Source organism: Petaurus breviceps, unplaced genomic scaffold (genome assembly GCF_028583685.1).
Source record: "Petaurus breviceps papuanus isolate PSGF00001 unplaced genomic scaffold, PetGlider_PUasm1.0 446, whole genome shotgun sequence".
Taxonomy (NCBI): domain Eukaryota; kingdom Metazoa; phylum Chordata; class Mammalia; order Diprotodontia; family Petauridae; genus Petaurus; species Petaurus breviceps.
Genome location: NW_027186338.1, coordinates 761,162 through 787,210, shown reverse-complemented (window position 1 = coordinate 787,210; position 26,049 = coordinate 761,162). Strand labels below are relative to the sequence as shown.

The 26,049-nt window shown below is 39.0% G+C and overlaps 1 protein-coding gene and 1 long non-coding RNA gene across 2 annotated transcripts in view; one reads left to right on the top strand and one right to left on the bottom strand.

Annotated features, from left to right (window-relative positions):
* The window catches only part of LOC138171501 (zinc finger protein 585A-like), a 95,154-nt gene extending 79,647 nt beyond the window's left edge, over window positions 1-15,507 (bottom strand). The window contains 4 exon segments of the mRNA XM_069101023.1: window positions 1-1,551; window positions 4,850-4,976; window positions 11,541-11,611; window positions 11,916-15,507. The exon segment at window positions 1-1,551 is cut by the window's left edge and continues 418 nt beyond it. Of these exon segments, the coding sequence (XP_068957124.1) occupies window positions 1-1,551; window positions 4,850-4,976; window positions 11,541-11,573 (1,711 nt within the window). The 5' untranslated portion in view covers window positions 11,574-11,611; window positions 11,916-15,507.
* Window positions 15,508-16,935: 1,428 nt separating this feature from the next.
* On the top strand, window positions 16,936-21,620 carry LOC138171516 (uncharacterized). Its single transcript, XR_011170906.1, has 2 exons — window positions 16,936-19,286; window positions 20,036-21,620. It is a non-coding gene; the product is annotated as an uncharacterized lncRNA (long non-coding RNA).
* The last annotated feature ends 4,429 nt before the right edge of the window (window positions 21,621-26,049 follow it).

The following is a 26,049-nucleotide window of genomic DNA, read 5'->3' as shown; positions in this document are numbered from 1 at the left end:
CATTACATTTGTAAGGTTGCTCTCCAGCATGAATTCTCTGATGCACTATAAGATAATCCTTACTACTGACAGCCTTTCCACATTCACTACATTCATGTTTCTCTCCAGTATGAATTCTCTGATGCTCTCTCAGTTCTTTTTTACTCCTTAAGGCCTTGCCACATTCATTACATTTGTAAGGTTTCTCTCCAGTATGAATTCTCTGATGTACTATAAAATAATTCTTACTAATGAAGGCCTTCCCACATTCACTACATTCATAAGGTTTCACTCTAGTATGAATTCTCTGGTGCACAGTAAGTTCTTTCTTACTCTTGAAGGCCTTCTGACATTCATTACATTCATAAGGTTTCTCTCCAGTATGAATTCTCTGATGCACTATAATATAATTCTTACTACTGAACGCCTTGCCACATTCATTACATTTGTAAGGTTGCTCTCCAGCATGAATTCTCTGATGCACTACACGATAATTCTTACTACTGAAGGTCTTGCCACATTCATTACATTTGTAAGGTGGCTCTCCAGCATGAATTCTCTGATGCATTAAAAGATAATCCTTACTACTGACAGCTTTTCCACATTCACTACATTCAAAGGGTTTCTTTCCAGTATGAATTCTCTTATGTCTTGTAAGTTGCTTCTTACTCCTAAAGGCCTTGCCACATTCATTACATTGGTAAGGTTTCTCTCCAGTATGAATCCTCTGATGCACTATAAGATAATCCTTACTACTGAAGGCCTTCCCACATTCACTGCATTCATAAGGTTTCTCTCCAGTATGAATTCTCTGATGCACTATAAGATAATTCTTACTACTGAAGGCTTTGCCACATTCGTTACATTTGTAAGGTTGCTCTCCAGCATGAATTCTCTGATGCACTATAAGATAATTCTTACTACTGAAGGCCTTGCCACATTCATTACATTTGTAAGGTTGCTCTCCAGAATGAATTCTCTGATGCACTATAAGATAATCCTTACTACGGAAGGCCTTCCCACATTCACTACATCCGTAGGGTTTCTTTCCAGTATGAATTCTCTTATGTCTTGTAAGTTGCTTCTTACTGCTAAAGGCCTTGCCACATTCATTACACTGGTAAGGTTTCTCACCAGTATGAATTCTCTGATGCACTATAAGATAATCCTTACTACTGAAGGCCTTCCCACATTGCCTACATTCATAAGGCTTCTCTCCAGTATGAATTCTCTGATGCACTATAAGATGATCCTTACCACTGAAGCACTTTCCACATTCACTACATTCATAAGGTTTCTCTCCAGTATGAATTCTGTGATGCCTAGTAAGCTCTGTCTTAGTCTTAAAGGCCTTCTGACATTCACTGCATTCATAAGGTTTCTTTCCAATAAGAATTTTCTTATATGGTGTAAGTTCTTGGATACTCCTAAAGGCCTTGCCACATTCATTATATTGGTAAGGTATCTCTCCAGTATGAAATCTCTGAAAGACAGAAAGATGCTTCTTGCTCTTGAAGGCCTTCCCATGTCCATTACAATCCAGGTGCTCATCTCCAGTAAATTCTCCGCTCTCTGAAAGGAAGAATAAAGAGCTGAGCAAACCTGCCTTTTTGACCCTTTCCTAAAGTTCTTAGTTGTTCAAAGGTTTCAGAGCTATTCTCTTACCTTCTAACTTGAGAAGGCTACTCTCACTAGTCTTTTACTAAGGATAAATTTGTCTTATGTGAAAGTATGGTAAATTCAAGGTAACATATTTAATTGAATGGACATAAGATGAAATTACCAGAAGGGGTGAATGAACCCTTATTCTACATTGACATTTGAATATCATAAGAACATTCAGAAAAAAATAAACAAGATGATTTTGACAACTTGCAAATGTATCCTTACACTCTATGGTGAAAATAGGAAAGGAAAAGACTGAATAACAAAAACAAATAAGAGAAGTGGGTTTAGAGTAAGGAAGTGAAACAGATACTTCATGAAGTAAACGGAATAAAGAAGTATGATGGGGCAAATGTGATGATAGCTGCTATAAACTTCCTCTAAATATCCAACATAATACCTACTCTATAAAAAATTAATTGAAATTTGTAAGAGTAAAACATACAGGTGTTTTGGACAAGAGAAATTATTAAGAATTACCTGAAACATTACTCAAACTCTGCTAATCAAAGTAGAAGAAATGAAAACAATTTGGAGGTAGCAATAAAAGGCTTTAGGTTTACAAAAATAGTTTAAAATCATAATTTTTTGCAATTATGTTGATGTAGGTACTTATTAAGCTGCTGCTGCCATGTGGCTGCTTCAGAGCACCTGGTCTGCAGATCTTAGAGGGACCAAGAAACCATTCTGAGGGGTATTTGCTCCTGCTTTATCCTGCTTGGATCTGGATCACTGTCTGGAGTGGAGGTCCTAGGGTGTGACCAGGTGCCAGAGCCTGTGGAGGTTTCAGAGAGGGCACCCAACTAATAGCTCCAACAGATGCAAAACCCCTAGGGATTCAGGACAAAGTTCTCCTCTCTGGAAGCAGAGTTCTACTGTGGCAAAAAGCTCAAAAGTCAAGTAACTGAGTGGCAATATGAGTAAGCAAAGGAAGCAAAGCAAGCACAGCAATCCAATTTTGGATTCCTTTTTGCGGAACAAAAAGGATCAAAGCCTGGAACAAGAGGAAGACAGCAAAGTTAAAACTTCTGTACCAAAAGCTTCCAAGAAAAATATGAACTGGTTATAAAACAAAGAGTAGCTTAAAAAAGATTCTGAAAACCAAATAAGAGAAGTGGAGGAAAAATTGGGAAGAGAAATGAGAATGATACAAGAAAATCATGAAAAGCAAGTCAACAACCTGACTGAAGAAAATAACACTTTAAAAAATAGACTAACTCAAATGGAAAAAGAGGCCCAAAAAGCCAATGAAGAGAAGAATGCCTTAAAAGCCCAATTCTCCAGATGGAAAAAGAATCTCAAAAGCTCACTGAAGAGAATCATTCCATCAGAATTAGACTGGAACAAATGGAAGCTAGGGACTTTATCAGAAATCAAGATGCTATTAAACAGATACAAACAAATGAAAAAATAGAAGGCAATGGGAAATATCTCATTGGGAAAACCACTGACCTGGAAAATAGATCCAGGAGAGATACTTTAAAAATTATTAGACTATCTGAAAACCATGATCAATAAAAGAACACAGAAATCATCCTTCAAGAAATTCTCAAGTAAAATTACCCTGATGTTTTAGTACCAGAGGGCAAAACAGAGGTTGAAAGAATCTACTGATCACCTCCTTAAAAAGATCCTGAAAAGAAAACTAGGAATATTATAGCCCGGTTCTGGAATTCCCAGATCAAGGTGAAAATATTACAAGCAGCCAGGCATAAAAAATTTGAATATTGTGGAAATACAAGCAGGATAACACAGGATGTGGCAGCTTCAACACTGAGGGATCAAAGGGCTTGGAATATGATATTCTGGAGGTCGAAGGAGCTGGGACTAAAACCAAGAATCACCTACCCAGCAAAACTGAGTATAACGCTTCAGGGGAATATATGGTAATTCGATGAAATAGAAGACTTTCAAGGATTCTTGATGGAAAAACCATAGTTAAAGAGAAAATGTAACATTTTGATACAAGAAGCAAGAGAAGTATGAGAAGGTAAACAGGAAAAACAAATCATAAGGAACTTGTCAAAGTTGAACTATTTACATTCCTACATGGAAAAAATATAATTGTAACTTATGAAACTAATGAAACATATATGTCTATACAGGAGGTATACGGGCGTGTGAATACATATGTGAGTGTGTGTACATATGTGTACAGGTATTCATACACAGAGAACACAGGATCAACTGAATAGGAAGGGATGATACCTAAAAGGTAAAATTGAGAGGTGAGAGAAGAATATAACAAGAGGAGATGGGGAGAGACAAAATGGGGTAAATTATCTCATACAGAAGAGGCAAGGAAAACAGTTACAATGGCAGTGAATAACAGGAAGGCAAAAGGGAATGGGTCAACCTTACTCTGATTGAATTTGGCTTAGGGAGGGAATGACATAGACACTAAATACGGCATCTCCCCCTACAGGAGAGTAGGAGGGAAGGGGATGAGAAAAGGGATGATGAAGGAGAGGGTAGGTTTGGGGGAGGGTAGTTAGAAGCACACACTTTTGAAAAAGGACAGTGTCAATGGGGAGAATTGAACAAGTCGGGGGCAGGATAGGATGGAGGGAAATATAGTCAGTCTTTCACAATATATCCACTAAGGAAATGCTTTGTGTGGCTATACACATAAAACCTATATTGAACTGCTTATCTTCCCAGAAAGGGTAAGTAACAAGGGAGGAAGGGAAAGCATATGGAATTCAAAGTTTTAAAATCAAATATTTTTAAGAACACATATATATTTTTAACACGCAACAGGGAAATAAGGTATACAGGCACTAGAGGATGGAGATCCATCTTGCCCACCTGGAAAATAGGAGGGATGGAGGAGGATATAGGAGAGGACAGATTGGGGGAGGGGGCATACAGTGAGATAGCTGTTTTTGGGTGGTGTATAGGGGAAAGACAGGGAGAAAATTTGTAACTCAAAATCTTGTGGAAATGAATGATGTAATCTAAAAATAAAATTTAACTTAAAAAAAGACAAAAAAAATTGGCTACTAGTTTTAGGTTGTTCATTAAATGAGAAATAAGCCAATAATTTTAGGGTATTAAAATATGAGCAATCAACATAAATGATAAATATGCTAGTATTATTATATACAGAATTATGCTAGTCAATAAATGTTAATTCTAAATGTTAAAAAACAAAAAAAGTTGTCACAGTATATATTAAGACTCCAAAGGGAGTAGCTGTTCTTACCCAAAGACACCAAGTTTCGATAGTTCTCCAGCATCACATCCCAGTACAACTTTTTCTGAGATGGGTTCAATAGTACCCACTCCTCCTCGGTGAATTCCACAGTCACATCCTTGAATGTCATGAATTCCTGAAATACCACAAACATAACTTAACCAGTTATACCTCGGTTATGAAGTCTAAATGTTAACTGCTAACAGTAAGGTGAGGAAATGGAGGGCATTAGGACAGCAAGTGGCACAGGGTATTGAAATGATTGAGTCAAATGCAATGACTCCATTTTGTGATGCAATTCAGGAGGTCGTTCTGTTCTTTTTCTGTTCAATTATGGGTCTAGTCCAACCTCTGTCTTGTGAGAAAAACTTATTCAATTGTGGGACTTGAGAGAAAATCTTATTGTACTGTTTGAACCTAGCCCTGTGTAGCTGGGAAATGGGACCATCCCTACCTGCTCTTTAGAGACCTTGAACTTGGGACCTAGGTTATGCTCACCAGAACACCAGTCAGATCCAAAAAGAGTGATGTGTAACGAGTTTTCTCACAATTGTACATCTCAGGCAACCCATATGTCTTATTTGGAAACTGGCCCCATACTGCACAATTAGTTATTGTTTCCATGTTCCTGGGGGTACTGACACACCTCATTTTCTGAGTTCAGGAATTGAACTTATTGCCTTTCCCCCTCCCAACACGGAAAGTCTTTAATCTTTCTTCCACTTGGAAATCAGATTATATAATACTCTATAATTTGCTTTCAATTGATTGGTCTTCTTTGTTTTTAATGTATAAAAAGTACATCTCCCCCTATATACAGGATCCAGCCCTAAGTGGAGGAAGGGGCCTGGTTCCAGTTTGTTATGTAAGTGCCATGCCCAAAAGACTGAACTTTTGTTTTCTCAGTCATTTCATCTTTCACTTACCACAAGGGATTATTTCATTTATTCATTTGCATCCCAGTATAGTCTGGTATATAGCAGGCACTTAAGAATTCCTCTCCCAGAAAGGATTGCCATACAGAAGTATGAATAGAATGATTTTACACACACACACACACACACACACACACACACACACACACACACACACACTTGTGTCTAACGGCAGCTATCTACAGGGTGAGATGGTAGGAGAAAAAGAAATTTACATGATAATTTTGTTACATATACAAAAGAAGGGGCTGGAGCAGAAGTTATGCTTCAGCTGAAACAGAAAAAGGAAGGGCAGCAAACATGATCTAAGACAATGCAAAAACAAAAACAGATCTAATTAAAAGAGTTATCTCAATAGAATATCAATAGTCAAGGAAACTGCATCTTGCCAAAAAGGTACCATAGACAATGAAGTCCTAAAAATACTCAAGATATGACAATTTCATATCTTGATCTCATATCAATATACTCATGCTGTCCCACTTGGTAATGGCATAGTGTGCAAAGTTGTAAAGCAAAAGTTAAATGACTCCAAAAGACTCATGATGGAAAATGCTATTCATATCCAGAGAAAGAACTATGGACACTGAATGCAGATGAATACTATTTTCTCTCTCTCTTTTTTTGTTCTTTCTCAAGGCTATTTCCCCTTTGGTTATACTTCTTCTTTACAACATAACTAACATGGAAATATGTTTAATGTGACTGCACCTGTTTAGCATGTGTCAGATTGTACACCATCTTGGAGAGAAGGAAGGGAATGAGGGGGTGAAAATTTAAAAATCAAAATGTTATAAAACTAAATATATAAATAAATGAATAAAACTTATTTAAAAAGCTAATTGAGGTACAGCAAGAAAGAGACACCAAAACTATATCAGTAAAGGACCTCAATTTTCCCTTCTCAGAACTAGAATAATCTAAGCATAAAGTCAGTAAGAAACAAATTAAGGAGATGAATAGATTTTTAGTAAAATTAGCTATGATATATTGCTCAAAAAAACTAAATGGGAACAGAAAGGAAGATACCTTTTTCTCCACTGTATATGGTACCTTCAAAAACATTCACATCTTAGGGCATAAAAATCTCATAAATACTGTGAAGCAGAAGCAATAAATGAATACTTTACCAAACATAATACACTGAAATCACATTCAATATATGGCCTTTGAAGCATAGATTAAAAATCATTGAAAATTAAATAACCTAATCTTAAAGAATTTGGGGGTCAAAGAACAAACCAATATGATCCCCATCTAGAGCGAACTGAACGGAAAGAGAAAGGAATACACCTTTTTCTTCAGCAGTTCATGGAACCTTTACAAAGATATATGAGAAAATAACAATTTTATAGTTAAAAGCAGTAAAGTAGAAATATTAAAAGTATCCTTTTCAGATCACAATGCAATAAAAATTATATTTAATAAGGGACCGCAGAAGCATACATTAAAAACTAACTCTAGAGGAAACAATTCAAACATAATGAATGAGTGGGTTAAAGAACAAATCACAGAAATAATAATTTGATTAAAGGAAATGACAAAAATGAGACAATAAATCAAAACCTATGGGATACAGCAAAGGCAGTGATCAGAGGAAAGTATATCTCTCTAAGAGCTTACATCAATACAACAAAGGAAAAGCAGATTAATGAGTTGGTTTACCAATATCCTAAAAATTAAAGGTGAAATTAATAGAGTTGGGTGTAAAAACCCATTGAAGTAATAAATAAAATGAAGAGCTGGTTTTATGAGATAACAAATAAGATAACAATAAAGTAATTTTATTATAAAAAATGAGAAGAAAATCAAATCACTAGTATCAAAAATGAAAAGGGTGAGTCTACCACTAACACAAATAAGGAATTATTTAATTCCATTAATTAATTAAGCAATCATAAGGAGTTATTTTGCTTAGTCATATACCAACAAATTTAACAATGTAAATGAAAGGGAACTATATTTACCAAAATAAAAACTGTCTGGATTAGAAGAGTAAATAGAATATTGAAATAGACCTCTTTAAGAAAAAGAAATTGAATAAGTTATAAATGATTGTCCTAAGAAAAAAGCACAGGGACAGATGGATTAACCAGTGAATTCTATCTAACATTTAAACATGAAATGATTTCAGTATTAAATAAAATATCTGGAATACTATGCAAAAGTAGGAATCCTACCAACCTCCTTTTCTACCAAAACAAGGAAGAGTAAAAACTGAGAAAAAAAATTACAGTCCAATTTCATTAATGAATATGGGTGCAAAAATTCTAAATAAAATACTAGCTAAAAGATTACAAAGATTATACACTATGATCAACTAGGACTGGAAGGCAGGCATGATTTAACATACTTGAAATAATCGATTATATGAATAATAAAAGTTGTTTTAAATTATATGATTATATTAATAGATGCAGAAAAACCATTCGATAAAGTATAACACTCCTTTCAATTAAAAAATATTTTAAAGTATTGGCATAAATGGATTTTTCCTCAAAGTGATAGAAAGTATTTATCTAGGGGCGGCCAGGTGGCTCAGCGAGTAAGAACACTGGCCCTAGTGTTGGGATGACCTGGGATCGAATCCAAGCTCAGATACTTAGCACCACACCCAGAAATAACTGTCCGTGTAACCTTGAGCAAGTTACTTAACCCCAATTGCTTAAAAAAAAAAAGTATTTATCTAAAACCAACAGCATTATTTGTAATAGACAAATTAGAATCTTCCCAGTAACATCAGGTGTGAAACAAGGATGACCACTGTCCCCAATATTATTAAGTACTGTACTAGAAATCCAAGCAATAGCAGTAAGAGAAGAAAAAGAAATAGAATGAGAATAGGGAAGGGGGTAATAAAACGACCTCTTTTTGCAGACAATATGATGGTATACTTGAAAAATTCCAAACACTCCCTTTAGTTGAAACAATTAATAAAGTTTCAGGTTATAAAGTAAATACACATAATTCATCAGCATTCCTATATGTCACAAAATCAAATGCTCTTAGAAGAGAGAGTGAAAGATACTCCCTTTAAAACAAGCCTACAATGTATAAAATACCTGGGAGTACACTTGCCAAAACAAACCTAGGAAAGTAAAACTTTTTATACAAATTCATTATTTGCTAAAAATTGTTGGGAAAACTGGAAAGCAGAATGGCAGAAATTGAGCACAGATCAATGTTCCACCATTTACCAAGATGACCTCAATATGGATACATGATCGAGATATAAAGAGAGAGATTACAAGAAAATTAGAAGAATGTGGGAAAATATTACTCACCAGAATTGTGGACAGGCAAACTACTTATGAATAAACAAGAGATACAGCAGTGTAAAGTATGAAACAGATAATTTGTTCAATTTTTTATTTATTATTTTATTTTTCCCCAGTACCATGTAAAAACAATTTTTAACATTTAATTTTAAAATTCTGAGTTCCAAATTTTGTCTCTCCATCCACCTGTCATTCAAAAGTCAAATGATTCAATATAGTTTATACATGTGTAGTCATGCAAAACATTTCCACTAACAGCCTTGTAATGTTGTGAAAGAAAAGTTAGAAGAAACAAAAAAAAAAAACCTCAAGAAAAATACAGAAAGTAAAAAAGTATGTTTCAATCTGTCTTCAGACACCATCAATTCTCTTTCTGGGGATGGACAGCAATTTTGAACTTAGTCTGTCAGAGTTGTATTGGATCACAGTATTGCTAAGGATAGCTAGGTAACTCATCACCTTACAATATTGCTATTAGTTTGTACATAGTTGTCTTAGGCTGGAAAATAGTTTCACTCTGTCTTTTTTTTATGTTCTGCCCCTCTCAAGTTTGTTTAAAATCATTCTTTAAAGGTAACTGCAGGGGTTTGGCAGAAGGCTTAGCCAAGTCCTTGCCTTTTTTTACTCCACCATCTGGCTCTTTCATTACATTAAAAAGGTTTTGTACAAATAAAACGAATGATGCCCAGATCAGTAAGAAAGTAAAAAATTAGTGAAAATATTTTATAGATATTTTCTTAGGTAAATGTTATGTAAAATATATAAAGAACACTGTGAAACATATAAGAATATAAATCATTCCTCAAATGATAAATGATCAAAGGATATGAACAGTCAGTTTTCTTTTTTTTTTTTTTTTTAAGTAATCAGGGTTAAGTAACTTGCTCAAGATTACAAGGCCAGGTGTTTCTGGGTGGATGCTAAGTGTCTAAGCCCGGATTCAATCCCCCAGGTCATCCCAACACTGGGGCCAGTGCTCTTACTTGCTGTGCTACCTGGCCGCCCCTCAACAGTCAGTTTTCTAACAAAGAAATCCAAACAAATTATACTCCTGTTAAAAAAAATGCTCTAACTCATAACTCATTAGAAAAATGAAAATTAAAACAACCTTGAGATATCATTTTAAACAAACCGATTAAAATGATGGGAGGGGAAAGCAACAAATGTTGGAGGGGATGTGAAAAAATTGGGACCCTAACTCATCATTGGTGGAACTGTCAATAGATCCCACCATTCTGGAGAACAATGTGGAATTATACCGAAAGAGTTATTAAACTATCTGTACCCTTTGATCTAACTATACAAATATGAGGTCTATTTCCAAAGATGATCAAAGAAAAAAGAACCTATATATTTTGAAATCTTTATAGCAGCTGTCTTTCTGATGGCAAAGAACTGGAAACTCTAGGGATATATGTAATTTGGGGAATGGCTGAAGAAGTTGTGTTTGATTATCATGGAATACTACTCATGTATAAGAAATGATGCACACCATAATCTTAGAAAACCATGGAAAGACTAACACAAAATAACAAAGAATGAAAGGAAGGGATCACCATATATAGTAACAGCAAGACTGTCTTAAGAAGGAATTTGTATGAGTAAATTCTTTTGACTATTATTAACTAACATATTAACTATGATGGACAAATGAAGAGAGATGCTATCTACATCCAGAGAAAGAATTGATTAATAAAATTATGTATGGAATAACTTTACATGTGTACATATACACACATATATACATAGGTACAGATACAAGCATATGCATATATATGTGCATATACATAAATACATAATTATTTCTACCTAAAGGTAGCCATAGAGGGGCAAAGGGCGAGAGAAAAACGGAAGAAAAAAGATTTACATGGTAACTTTTTATATATTTAAACGTTATAACAAGTTGTACATAATAAATTTGCAATTCCATAAGCAATTCTCTTTTTTATTGTACTACATGTTGTTTTATCCCATAAATTAAAAATAAAATATATAAATGGGAAAAGTGAGAAGAACTAGAAGACTAGGCAAAATAGCAGCAATAACTATCAACTGTGAAAGACTCAGCTACTCTGATGAATACAATGATCTCTGAAAAGTCCAAAGGACCAACTGTACAAAATGAAGAGACTTGATGAACTCTGAGTACAGACTGAAGTATCTTCTTTTTCACTTCCATTTCTCTTATATTTTTTTTTTGGACCAGGGTTAATACGTAAATGTTTTCCATTACTTCACATGCCAAATGTCCTATTGTTTGCCTTCTCAATGAGTGGGGGAAGGAATGGAGGGAGGCAAAGAATTTGGAACTCAAAATTTAAAAAAAGAAAAAGAGCAAATGTAAGGTCTTTTTTTTGCGCGGGGTGGGGAGGGATAAATTGCAGTGCTTTGGCTGTAAACATATGACTCACTGATGCCCACCACTTCTAGGGCTGTGGCACAGGAGAAAGGTAGGGTGTTTCAGGAAAAGCAGCACGGGGCACTCACCTCCCAGGGCCGGGCTGGCAGCACAGAAGCCATTACCTCTTCCTCAAGGGCAGAAGCCAGAGAAGATAGAGCTGGGAAGGAAAGGAGGGCCATGAGAAGGAGAGTCACCGTGGGGTCTGCTCTGCTCAGAGCCGGGGAAGCCCGGCTTCTGTCCTGGGGGGGAACGGGGGTCGAGACGCGGGTAAAGGTGATGGGTGGAGGGGCAGAAGTGAACTGTCATTTCTTTCCTGGGGAGGCCCAATCTCTCCTTAAAAAAACGGGAGTGGGGGTTGGGTAAAGGACTCTCGGCAGCATCAGGGAAAGCTTCCAGGAGGAGGGGGTGCATCGGAGGATGCCGGGAAGAGAACATGACACCAGGGGGAAGGCGGAACACACCTGGATTCCTAGGTCTCTAGGCTCAGGGAAAGACAGAGGCCTGGAGGGGCAGGTCCCGGGTCACGGGATGCGGCCTGGACTGAAAGAGGATAGAATCCGCCTCCAAACGCTGCTCCGCCTGCTCCTCCTCCAGCCCCTCCCACCCCCGGAAAGCCCCCAGACCCTAGAAGCCCTCCGGTGCTTCCTTTCTCATTGGTGGACGCCCCTCCCCTTGGAGGTGAGCTCTGCAACCAGTCCCCGGGGCCGCGACCCCGCCGCACCGGCAAAGCCGGCACCTGCCTGAGCCCGGAACCGCCCTCGGCGCCCGCTCAGCCCGTCATACGAACTCAGGAGTGCTGACTGGAAGGTGCCACCATCAAGCAAGGAAGAAGCACGGAGGAAACGAAGCGGCAGTGTCCTAAGAGGACACTAGCATCCTCCCTCCTCTTTCCGCTTAGAAAATGCCACCGAGGCGCGCAAGGCCTTATGGAAATCGTAGTCCACAGACTGAGGCGCCTTCTGCGCATGCCTAAGGCTTGGCCCCTCCCCTGGTCGGAACTGCTGTCCCGCCTCCCTGCCTACCCCGCCCGTCCTGGCCCTGCCTCCCTGGGAGCCGGACCTTTCCCCTCCTCCACTTGTCTCTTTCCTTGTCTTCAAGGCCCCAGAGCCAAGGGGAGTGACCAGGCGTGGGGTCCCACACCTAGAGGGACCCTGGGGTTCTCTCCATTTTAGTTCACCCCGCTCTCTCCCATTCCAGCAGCCAGTCCGAACGGGACGCAGCCTTAAAGAAACTTTTCGTGTGCGCCGCCATCTTCCCGGCGGAAGGGACTTTATCAAGAGGGGAAGCAGACCCTGGGACCTGGAGGCCTGGAGCTCCATCTCAGGCCCCGAGGGCTTCCAGGCTGGTGGAGCAGGACCTCAGGGGACCCGGGGCAGCAGGAGAAGACGAGGGGCGTTAGCCACCTGCTGGGACCTTGGGAACAGGCGGCCGTGGCCTGGGCCGTCTTGTTGGGGAAAAGCCGAGGACACGGGAAGGGTCAGGACTGTGTGGGGGCCCTTGGGAAGGAGGAGGGGAGAAGGCTGAGCCAGGCCGTGCCCTCTTTGTGTCTGCTTCCTCTGTCTAGGAGATGGACCCAAGGGAAAACAGGGGAGAGTGAGAGAATGCCAAGTGTTTGGTAGGTGGACTAAATAAAACGCAGAGCCAGCATTTACCCGGAGCTTCCTGTGTTTCAGGCTGTGTTAAGTGCTCTCATCTGGTCCTGCAACTGACACTGGGAAACAGGTGCTGTTATACCCCTTCTATGGATGTGGAAACCAGGGTGAAGTAACTTGCCCAGGGTCACACAGCTAGCAAGTCCCTAAGCCTGGATTTCAACTCAAATCGAGCAGGAGTTACAGCAACAATGTGATAAATTTGATTCATAACTGGACTTCATGCTGGGTTTGATGTGATATAGAAATAGCTCATGCTTTATGTGGATATTGCTAAAATTAATAATTATATCAATTAACTTTTAGCTGTCTGACCATCATCTTAAAGTATACCATGCCATTATCAGCAAAAAGTAATAATTTTGTTCTTCTGTCATCCCCTGTGGGTAGCCAATTTTGTGGAGACCTGCTGTCCCGCAGCAAGGCTGAGAAAGAGTGGGAGCCCTGTCGTCCCCAGAAAAGGCTGGGAAAGAATCACTGCCCAGAGGCTGCTAGTGTGTAAAAAAATAGACAGGACTCTACTAATGGTGAAAGTGAAGAACCTACTTTATTACTCTCCATCCAGGCTTTTATGGGATGCTTCTTAATTGCCTTCCCCTACTTCTTAGTCCCAGGCCTAGGGTGTAAATGCCATGCTTATCTGGAGGACCTAATCCTAACACCTGTATGCTTGCTGGGGGATGGTGAACCCATCCAGGCCATCAGCAGGCCTGAACACCTGAGAGGGTTTGTTCAGCCATCAGGGTCCCAGTCCCACTTGCCTGTGGTCCTCAATAATCCCCCTCTTATCCCCTTTCCCCCTATTATCTTATAAGGCATTGAGTATGTTTGTTCTTCCCTCTTTAAGCCAAACTGATCGGGAGTAATGTTGACCCATTCTCTTTCACCATCCTGCTCTTCCCCTCCACTGTGACAGTTTTCTCTTGCCTCTTTTATATGAGATAATTTACACTATTCTACCTCTCCCTTTCTCATTCTCCCATTATATACCTATCTCTTAATTTGATTTTTTTACATATCATCCCTTCCTATCCAACTGATCCTGTGTCCTCTATACATGTACACACATATACACATGCTCACAAAAGCATTTATACACATATACACCATCCTATACATACATACTAGCTGTGTGACCCTGGGCAAGTTGCTTAACCCAGTTGGCTTCAGTTTCCTCATCTGTAAAGTGAGCTGAAGAAAACAAATGGTGTTATGGAGAGTCAGACAAGACAGAAATGACTGAACAACAATTGTTCCTTCCATGCAGGTTCTCATTCATTCACTGTCATTCCAGGGGGAGTCACCAAGCATTTTGAAACACCTTCTGTGTGCCAGGCACTGTTCTGAGTGATGCAAACATAAAGAAAGGCGAAATCAACCTCTGCTCACAAGGAGCTCCATCGGTGACAGGAAACAACAGGCACCCAGCTCTATAGAAACAATATATATATAGGCAGGACAATCTGCAGGTCAGTTCTAGGATTAAGGGGGATGGAGAAGAACTTCTTGCTGAATGGAACCTGAAAGAAGCCTGGGAAGCCAGGAAATGAGGAGGAGGAAGGAGAGAGTTCCAGGAAGGGGGCACAACTAATAGAAATGCCTGGAGTCAGGAGATAGATTGTTGGTGTGTTAATGCAGAAAGAACAGAAAGGTAGGAGGAAGGATTTTTTATTGGATTCTGGAATAGGAAACCACTGGGGTTTATTGACTAGGGAACTGACATGACCAGACATTAGATAGAGGAGGATCAGTTGAGTAGCTGAGAGGGAGATAGACAGGATGAAGGACAGACTGGTGGCAGGGAGATCAGTCAGAAAGCTTTTACAATAATCTGGGCATGAGGTGATGAGGGTGTGGACCAGGGTGGCAGGAAGAGAGTAGAGACCACATAAAGAAGAGGTAACCAAAGGAGAAATGCCAAGACTTGACTGCTGGTTGAAGAACCAGGAGTCAGGAGGTGAGGGGGATACTCGGGTTGTAAGGTTGAGTTTGAACTCTACATTGGGCGTTACCAGTATGAGTTTGTGCAAGAACTTTTACTTCATGAGCCACTCATTCTCACCTGTAAAATGAGAGGGTGGCGTGGCTAGGTGGTGCAATGAATAGAACACTGGCCCTGGAGTCAGGAGGACATGGGTTCGGGATCTGGCCTCAGACACTTAACACACACACACACACACACACACACACACACACACACAGCCATGTGATCTTGGGCAAGTCACTTAACCCCAACTGCCTTCCAAAAAGCAAAAAAAAAAGAACGTGGAGCTTCATGACCTCTCAGGCCACTTCAAGTTCTAAATCTATGAACCTGAAACAAAAATTGCCTGAGTTATGTCAGAAGAACACAAAGTACAGAGTTAGTTCAACACCTTAATGCCCCCTTCCTTGCCCCTAGTCAGTTTTTACAGGATAGCACTTACCTTGCTGGCTTCCCAGTCACTCAGAGAAACCTCCAAGATTTTTCATCTAGGTAGCCCTTTGGCGCCATCTTCGGTCCTCCACATAAAACACATTTCTTTTCAAGTCACATGGCTGTGCAGATTTAGGCTTTCATGTCTTGGGGGCTATGCCACGTTCAGACTGAGTCATGTTCAGGGAAAAGCCATCAAGACACCCAGGGAGTGTGATACCAAAGATCTGTCCTGCAAAGGCTTGCATGTGCTTCATCTTCTATAGGATGGGAACTGGGGATAGAAATACTGAGTTTAGAGTCCTTTAAGTATTTCAAGTGACTTTTAGCTTGAGGGTTGTTTCTTTGATCTTGGAAATTTAGCTCTAATTACAGCAGATCTGACAAATTTTCTTTTTGAAATTCTGATTTGTGGAAATAGCCCACTTCAATACCGTGGTGGATCATGAAATTATTGCTTTAGGGGAGCATTGTGGGCCTTGGTCTTTACAAGGTTTAGGGAAATATAAGTCTTTGTTCAAGCTCCTTTCTTTTGTTGGATCCCAGAGAAGACACATAGAGCTGATGTCTCACCCCAGCAATAGTAGTGGCAATGTCATAATTCTTTGCAACATTTCATTTATCTTAGTTATGTTTTAGGAACATTATTCTGCTAAAGTACCGTGTTTCCCCGATAATAAGACACTGTCTTATTAATTTTTTTGGAAAGGAAAATACCAGAGGGCTTATTTTCAGGGGAGGGCTTATGTTGTCCTGCCTCCGCTCTCCTCCATGGCACTGCTCTCAATGGCGCCAGCAAGCAAATCACTGGGGAAGAACAGGATGACGCACTCACTGCTGCAGCTTTGATTGGATGCAGCTTGGAGCGCGGCGTGTGTTTCACCCGGGGGGGGGAAGGGGGACGGTGCATACAGAGGGTACCGTAATGTAGCGTGTAGCACAGGGGATCACCTTCACTACAGTAGCAATCTCAATAGGGCTTATTTTCGGGGGAGGGCTTATTTTAGAGGAATCTTACACAGTAAGGGGAGGGCTTATTTTCGGGATAGGTCTTATTATCGGGGAAACACGGTATGTGGGAAGAAATGGAGAGAAGACATGTATGGTGAACAATGGCAGCACTTCCTCCCCTCTCTCTCAGTGTCCATGACCCACTGATGCTAATGTTTAAGAGGGAAGAAAAGGGAAAATATATGTAAGGTAAAATCTAACACCACTCACATATATAAGTAGCAGGGACATCGATTAAAAATCTAGGAGCAAAATATGTGAGGAGGGTGACCACAAAGGGCAAAATGAACATTTGGGCAGATGGAGCATGTTCTTTCTGTCTCTGAACACCTTAGGATATAGGGGTAGAAATAAGAGCCCTGAGTCAAAAGGTTAGGGTATGAGTTTGTAAGCAGACACAATTAAGGCAATGTCACAAAAGGCAAAATAGATTACTTCAGTTCTAAGAGAATAAAATACTTTTACTTAAACAAAATACACAGATTTAGAATTTTAAAAAAAAGTAGATAAGTGTACTAGAATAAAAACACACTGAAATCAGAGGTTCAAATCCGATCTTTGATTCTCATGATAACTGGTCTTTGACAAGTCACTTGTCCTATGGGAACCTCACTTTCTTCAACTATAGGTTTCTCATTTTTAGCATTATCTTTCATGAAACTGATTGTTTTGTATTATTCTTTTACCAACTCATGTTTTAGGATTAATTTTTATAAATTGCAGTTTGGAAAAGATGCATTTAATATTTCTGCTTTTCTCCATTTATTTGTGAGGATTTTAGTTCTTAATACATGGTCAATTTTGGGGAAGGTGCCATACACAGTTAAAAAACAGGTATAATACATTCCATTTAATATTCTCAAGAAGTCTCTCATATATAAAATTTCTACAATTCTGTACATTTTCTTAACTTTTCTCTTGTTTATCTTATGTTTAGATTTATCTAGGTTTAGAAAGGGTCAATTGAACTTCCCCCTCACATAGTTTTACTGCATATTTCCTCCTGAAACCCATTTAATTTTTCTAGTAAAAGATTAAATATTATGCTACATGGTGCATCTAAGTTCCTCTTGATCTTATGGTGCCTCTTAGCAAAATGTAGTTACCCTCATTATTTCTTTTGATTGGATCTATTTTTATTTTTGCTTTGTCTGAGACCATAACTGCTACTTCCTCTGTTATTGTTGTATTCACTTCAGCTCAAGCATAATAGATTCTGCTCCAGTCCCTTCTTTGAACTCTCTATATCTTTGGGTTTCAAGTGTGTCTCTGTAACGGAAAGTGAAGTGGGATTTTTTGCTGTTTTTCTCTGTGTATGTCTTATTCAGTTTCCCAGCCTCAGTCTTACATGCCTCTGTGCTGAGTCTAAACACATACATGTGTAAGTGGGCTCCAAACAGTCAGATACATACATGTGGGCTCTAGTCTATCAGACAGGTAAATGTGGGCTCAAGCCAACCAGATGCTGAGCAGAACTGTATACATAGAGATCAAATGCTGAGAAAGCAGACATTGAAAGGCATCATTGGAGGGATGAGCAAGTGTTGAGAAGAAGAGAAAGTGGAGAGGAGACCTCTGAGAGCTGAGACTTGCTGAAGGAACCTCTGAACTTTGATGGTAAATAGAGCTGTAGGGTAGAAATGTCCCCATGGGAAGGAAACTTCGATTGAGTTACTTTAGAGCTGTTGAAGTAGACTGAGGTGTTACAGAGCCACTGGACTTTGGAGATGAATTTATATGAGGGTGCTAGTGGTGTGTGTCAGTATTGTTGTTGTCCTATTGAGCTTTGTTTTCCCAGAGGCAGAACCTGTGGGTAGGAATCCCCTGGGGCCTGCTGTTGGGCAGGAGCAGGGAGAGCTTTGAGTGGAGCAGTCCCTATGAGCTGAGACATGGAGCAGGAGCAGAGAGCTGCCTACATGTGAATCCAGGAGAGTCAGGAGTGGTCAGCCTACAGAGGAAGAGCCATGGGACTTGGAAGTAAACCTGGAGTTAAGATGAAAGAGGACTTTACTTAGATACTTTATATTGATTAAGGAGATATTTCTTACTGTGACCTAGGGGTTGGATGGTCTGGTACTTTCTGCTACCCTGTAAGGATGTGTTATGCTAGGAGAGACCCTAGCCTGGGGATTCCCTGATTTTGGGGATGCAAGGATATATTCTGGGTAGCATGTTGTGCTAGGTCAGACCCTAGCCTGGGACCCCCTGTAGTGCTAACACAATATTCACAGCTCCTATGGCAACTATAAATATGCTGGCATTATTCTGAATCACAAAATATAGCAGACTCTTCATACAGAAGACAGAAGCAAAACATCCAGATACCAGAAAGACAAATCTCAACACCAGAAAGTCAAATTCATCATCTCAACAAAGAAGTTAATAAACCATAACACAGCACGGGGCTATACCATCCTTTAATCTTTCCACAAACAAATACACTCTTAGCTGTCTCCTTGCCTGTGTCCTCTCTCTCCCAACATGCTAACTGCTCTGATTCCCAGCTTCTTCTGTGCATTGCTCCACCTGTTCATTATCTTCATAAGAAATCATTTGTGCCTCATTTTCTGCCTGTCTGCTTATGGGAACAGGGCTTCATACATGTTCTTAACTCTTCTTGCTGGTACCTTGTACAATATCTTCTCCCTCTACTATCTAACAGGGCATGGAAGAAGGATGGAGGGAGGGAAGGAGGCATGACTCCCCACTCAGGATGCACAGTGTGACCCACGGTTACGGACATGTTCTGACGTGTAAGGATGCTGTACTTGTTTCTCACCTCCTTGTGTTGTACTTAATATGCCAACTCATAAGGTTTTTCTCCAGTAAGTAAGATGTGCCTTCCTCCCATAGGCCTTCCCACATACAGTACATTGATGAGATTTCTCTTGGGGATGAACTCTTTAGTGGGGAATATATTTAGAGTTTTTGGGGAAAGCCTTCCCACACTATTTACATTCAAAAAGAATGTTTCCAATATGAATTTGCTGATACCCATTAGGATGTACCCTTCTCATTAGGGCTTTTCAACCACAACATTCATAAGCTTTCTCTCCAGTATGAATTTCTGGTGTTGTGTAAGTTTTGACTTACACATGAAGGTCTTTCCATATTCACTGTATTTGCAAAGTTTCTCTCTTATGAACTCTCTGCTGTATTATAAGTCCTTTCCTGATCCTGAAGACCTTTTCACATTTATTACATTCATAAGGTTTCTTTGTAGTATGAATTCTCTGATACAGAGTAAGATACTGCTTCCTTGTGAAGACCTCTTCACATTCATTACATTTATAATAATATAATTTTATTATATTATATATAATATATAATTACACATAACATCATAGACTGAAGAAAGGGGAATTAATTTAGAACTAAATATTTTTTAAAAGTAACAGCAAAGCAATATAATCATAACAACAAAAGAAAATACCAGAAAAGAATGCAGAAGTAAATAGAACAAAATTACTTAATATCTAAAGTAACATGCTTATTTTAAAAGGGAAAATGAATGTATGCAAGTGAGGAAGGAGAATGCCTGCTTAAGATGCTCTTCAATGGGGTGCAAAGTCAAGATACTGGAGTAGAAACGGAGCTTCTGCATGGCTCCTGCTTATACCTCCTCCAATTCATGTAAAAAATGCCTCTAAAAAAACTGTGGAGCTACAGAACCCACAAAATGACAGAGAGAAGCTAACTTCCCACTGAAGACAGCCCAGCAGACCAGCAGGAATGGGCCAGCACAGCACTTTGGGAGGGGAGCCCATCCCCGTGTGAGCCAGAGGTTTTTGCCTTAGGGTGGACACAACCAGCCACAGGCTGGAGGGACTTCAGATCACCAGCAGCTGTGGCAGTTTCCAGAATTATCAAACACAGATGCTAAGGACAAAGTGAGAGGTCAGTGCAGTGTGGACTTTGGGAACCGGGAGTCTGGGATTGTGTTCTGGCCTTTGCCCCCTGGAGGGAGAAGCAGCTGAAGCATGGTGGACGTGCAGCTGCAAGCACCACATGGCTGCTTCAGAGGTCCTGGCCTGCAGATTGTAGGGGAACCAAGCAACCAGGTTGAGGTGTAATTGCTTTTACTTTAACCTGTTTGGATCTGGATCACTATCCAGGGTGGAGATCCTGGGGTGTGTGACGAGTTTGCCAGAGGGTGTGGAGGCTTCAGAGAGGGCAGCCAACTAATAGCTATGGCAGCTGAGAAAACCCCAGAGATTTGGGACAAAGGTCCCCTCTTTGGTAGCAGAGTACTACTGTGGCAAAAAGCTCAAAAGTCATGTATTGAGGGGCAACATGAGCAAGCAAAGGAAGCAAAGCAAGCACAGCAATCCAACTTTTAAATACTTTTTGGCAACAAAAAGTATCAAAGCATGGAATGGGAGGAAGACAGCAAAGTCAAACTCCTAAACCAAAAGCTTCCAAGAAAAATATAAGCTGATTACAGGCCACAGAGGAGCTTAAGAAGGATTTTGAAAACCAAATAAGAGAGGTGGAGATAAAATTGGGAAGAGAATGAGAATGATGCAAGAAAATTATGAAATGAGAGTCCACAACCTGACTGAAGAAAATAACACCTTAAAAAAAAGACTAACTCAAATGGCAAAAGAGGCCCAAAAAACAATAAGGAGAAGAATGCATTAAATAGCCGAATTTGCAAGATGGAAAAAGAATCTCAAAAACACTGAAGAGAATCATTCCTTTAGAATTAGATGGAGCAAATGGAAGCTAGTGACTTTATGAGAAATCAAAATACTATTAAAAGATCCAAATAAATGAAAAAATAGAAGGCAATGTGAAATATCTCATTGGAAAAACCTCTGACCTGGAAAATAGATCCAGGAGATATCATTTAAAAATTATTGGTCTACCTGAAAGCCATGATCAAAAAAAAAAAAAGGACCTAGAAATCATCCTTCAAGGAAAATTGCCCCAGTGGTTTAGAACCAGAGGGCAAAATAAATGTTGAAAGAATCCACTGATCACCTCCTGAAAAAGATCCCCAGAAGAAAACTCCTGGAAATATTATAACCAGGTTCCAGAGTTCCCAGATCAAGGAGTAAATATTATAAGCAGCCAGGAAGAAACAATTTGAATATTGTGGAAACACAAGCACGATAACACGGGATCTGGTAGCTTCTTCACTGAGGGATCGAAGGACTTGGAATATGATATTCTGGAGGTCAAAGGAGCTGGGATTAAAACCAAGAATCACCTACCCAGCAAAACTGAATATCGTGTTTCAGAGGAAAATATGTTTATTCAATGTAATAGAGAACTTTCAAGCATTCATGATGAAATAAACCAGAGTTGAATAGAAAATTTGACATTCAGATACAAGAAGCAAGAGAAGATTGAGCAGGTAAACAGGGAAAACAAATCATAAGGAACTTATCAAAATTGAACTATGTATATTCCTACATGGAAAAATTATAATTGTAACTGATGAAACTTTTCTCAGTATGAGAATAGTTGAAGGAAATAGAAATGTACATATATATTCATATACATATACATACATATACATGTCTATATAGGAGGGTATTCGGGTGTATGAATACATATGTGAGTGTGTGTATGTATGTGTACAGGTATACATTGACAGATGGCACAGGATCAATTGAATAGGAAGGAATGATACTTAAAAGGTGAAATTGAGAGGTGAGAGAGGAATATAATGAGAGGAGATGGGGAGAGACAGAATGGCATAAATTATCTCATATAGAAGAGGCAAGGGAAAACTGTTACAGTGGAGGGGAAGAACAGGAAGGCAAAAGGGAATGAGTTAACATTAGTCTTATTGAATTTGGCCTAGGGAGGGAATGACATAGTCACTAAATAGGGTATCTCACCCCACAGGAAAGTAGGGGGGAAGGGGATGAGAGGGGGAATAATGGAAGGGAGGGCAGTTAACTCTGGTAACGTGTATGTCTACCTCATTTGTGGTGTCTACATCCCCAGAATGTACACTGCCAAAGTAAGTGAATTTATTCACAGCATTCAAAACTTCTCCATTTGCTAAGAATGATGGTTTCACATATGGATGGTGTGGTGCTAGTTAATGGTGTACCTGTGCTTTCTTGGTGTTAATTGTTGGGCCAAAAGTAACACAAGCAGTAGAGCATCAATCCATACTTTGTTGTATCTCATCTTCAGAGGCTGTCCTGAGGGCACAAAAATTTCCAAACAGAAAATTATGTGCCAACCCTCCCTCCACTTTAATATTGGCTTGTAGCCTTTTCAAGCTGAAAATTTTACATTCTGTGTGATAGTTGATCTTGATGACATGTCATTATCACATTGTTAAATATTACATATTATTGTATTATTATATTATATGCCATGACATATAATAGGGACTTAATAAATGTTTATTGACAACTGAATTTCATGTCCAATTAATTGATATGTATTTTTTTCTCTTTTATGGATAGACGTATGAGGCACTTAGGCTGGCAGAGTTGCCAATTAGCAGAGCCACAGCAGGAAGCAGACAGAAAACCACTCGATAGTGTGTATTGTCTGACTTAGCCAAAGCTATACTTATTCCTCATTCCTCATCCTGTACTCATTCCATTACTCCCAAAGACATCAAAAACAAAAAGTGGAAGAGGACTCATAAGGACAAAAACTTTCAACAGTCCTTTCTGTTATACCAAAGTATTAGGAAGCAGGAGGTACCCAACAACTGGGGATTACCTGACCATTCTTTGAAATGGAGTATTGTTGTGACATAACAAACTATAAAGGGCACAGTTACAGAGAAACTGGAAAGACTTGTATGAAGTTAAGGGGAAAACAGCAGAAACAAGAAAACAACTTACAAATGACAATCCCATGCAATGACCAGCCATGATTCCAGAAATGTGATGGTGAAACATGCTGCCCATCTTCTGACCGAAAAGTGGCGACAAATTTGTGAATTTATTTTATATGACTATGCTTATTGGCTATAAGTATTGTCTTTTTCTTTCTTTTCTGGAGGTGTGAGGAGAAGGTATGATTTAAGAGGAAGGGAGCTAGAGGCAGTGCTCTCAGAAAAAGATGAACAGAAGAGAAGGAAATTAAAAAATAAAAGAGGGCAGCTTTGAAAGTCACAGGTTTAATTTATTAGAAGAAAACAACAAGAAAACATCTATAACCAAGTCTCAAAGAAACAAGCAGCTTTGACAGAAGGCAAGGAAGAATTACTAACAAAAAAAGGTTAAAGAAAATGTTTTCAAAAGAGCAAAAAAAAATTTAATCAAATGTGAGTAGCAGAGGAAAAAGTGGGGAAAGAAATGAGAGCAATATAAGAAAATTATGAAAAAAAGTATTACCAACTTGGAAAAGAAGCAAAAGTAAAATGAAGAAAATAATTCATTAAATATCATAATTGGCCAAAGTGGTAAAAGGACAAAACCCAAGTGAAGAAAAGAACTGATAAAAAATTAAAATTGATCAAGTGGAAGCAAATAAATCCACAAGACATCAAAAAATACCAAAACAAAGTCTAAAGACTGAAAAAAGAATGGAAGAAAATAAGAAATAGCTCATTAGGAAAACAATGTGAAAAGCAGATGGAGGAGAGAATTTAAGAATGATTGCACTACCTAAAAAGCCATGATCAAAAATAAAGCTTAGCCTTTATATTTTAAGAAATCAGAAAGAAAAACTGATGACCAGGGGGGATGGGTGAGGAGGGAAGAAGGGAAAGAATCTGGAAATCAAAGTTTTAAAAACAATGATAAATTTTTAATTTTTTTTTCTATGCAACTGGGAAATAAGATAGACAGGTACTGGGGTATAGAAATCCATCTTACCCTACTAGAAAGTTGGGGGTGGGGAGGGTAATGAGGCAGGAGAAAAGACAGAACAGATTGGGAAAAGGGGTATTCAGTAGACTTACTATCTTGGGGTAGGGGAAAAGATGGGGAAAAAAATTGTAACTCAAAATCTTGGGAAACTGAATGTTGAAAACTAAAAATAAATAAAAATTTTAAGAAACTGACCATATTCCTTGGAATAAGAGAACACATTCCTTGGAGAAATGGAAAGAGTCTACCAATTACCTCCTATAACAGATCCCATAACAAAACTTCCAGGAATCCTATAACCAAATGCCAGATCTCTCAGGTCAGAGAGAGAGAATAATGCAAGAAGCCAGAGACAGACTATTCAGAGACAGAGCTAAGATCACTATCACACAAGATCAGCCCCTAGTATGTTAAAGGAACAAAGGGCTTGAAATATGCTATCCAGGAGGTAAAGGGAGTAGGATTACAACAAAGAATAACCTACCCAGGAAAACTGAGGCAGGGTCATCACAGCAAAAAAAAAAAAAAAAAAAAGGCTATTTAATGAAATAGAGGATGTTCAAGCATTCGTGATGGAAATACTGGAGACATATGACATTAAAATACATTAAACATTACATTTGACATTAAAATACAGTCTCCAAAACAGGAAAAGCTAACAGGAAAGAGAAATCCTAATTGACTTAATAAGTTAAACTATTGGGGCGGCCAGGTAGCACAGCGAGTAAGATTACCGGCTCCAGTGTTGAGAAGACCTGGAGATCGAATCCCGGGCTCAGACACTTAGCACCCACCCAGAAACACCTAGCCGTGTAACCTTGAGCAAGTTACTTAGCACCCACCCAGAAACACCTGGCCGTGTAACCTTGAGCAAGTTACTTAGCACCCACCCAGAAATACCTGGCCGTGTAACCTTGAGCAAGTTACTTAACCCCGATTGCTTTAAAAAAAAAAAAGTTAAACTATTTTTATTAACATGAGACAATAACACATATAACACATAAAAAGTTATTCATTTTTCCTTAGTATTTCTTAACTTTGTTTCTTTTTAAATGAATTTATGTATTTATTTACTTAAACTAAAAGATTAACATTCAGTTCCACAAGCTTTTGAGTTCCAAATTTTCTCCCCCTCCCTCTCCTTTCCCCTTCCCCCCATGGTGGCATGCAAGCCAATACAGGTTCTACAAATACCATCACATTAAACATTAGTCAAGTTGCAAAGAAGAATTACAGGCAATGGAATGAACAACAAGAAAGAAGAAATAAAACCAAACAAAAAAAGAGAGGAATAGTTTCAATCTGCATTCAGACTCTAATTTTTTCTCTGGATGTGGATAGCCCTTTCCATCATGAGTCCTTTGGAGTTGTCTTATAGCCTTGCATTGCTGAGAGGAGCCCAATCTATCAAAGTTAGTCATCACAGATACACTGTGTCTGTAATTGTGTACAGTGTTCTGGTTCTGCTCTCCTCACTCAGCATCAGTTTATATAAGTCTCTCCAAGTTAATATGAAGTCCAAATGCTCCTCATTTCTTATGGCAAAATAGTATTCCATGACATTCAAATTCCACAACTTGTTCAGCCATTCCCCAATTTATGAGCATCACCTTGATTTGCACTTCTTTGCCACTACAAAAAGGGCTGCAATAAACATTTCTGTAAATATGGGTAGTTTTTCCACTTTTATGATTTCTTTGGGATATAGCCCTAGAAGTGGTAT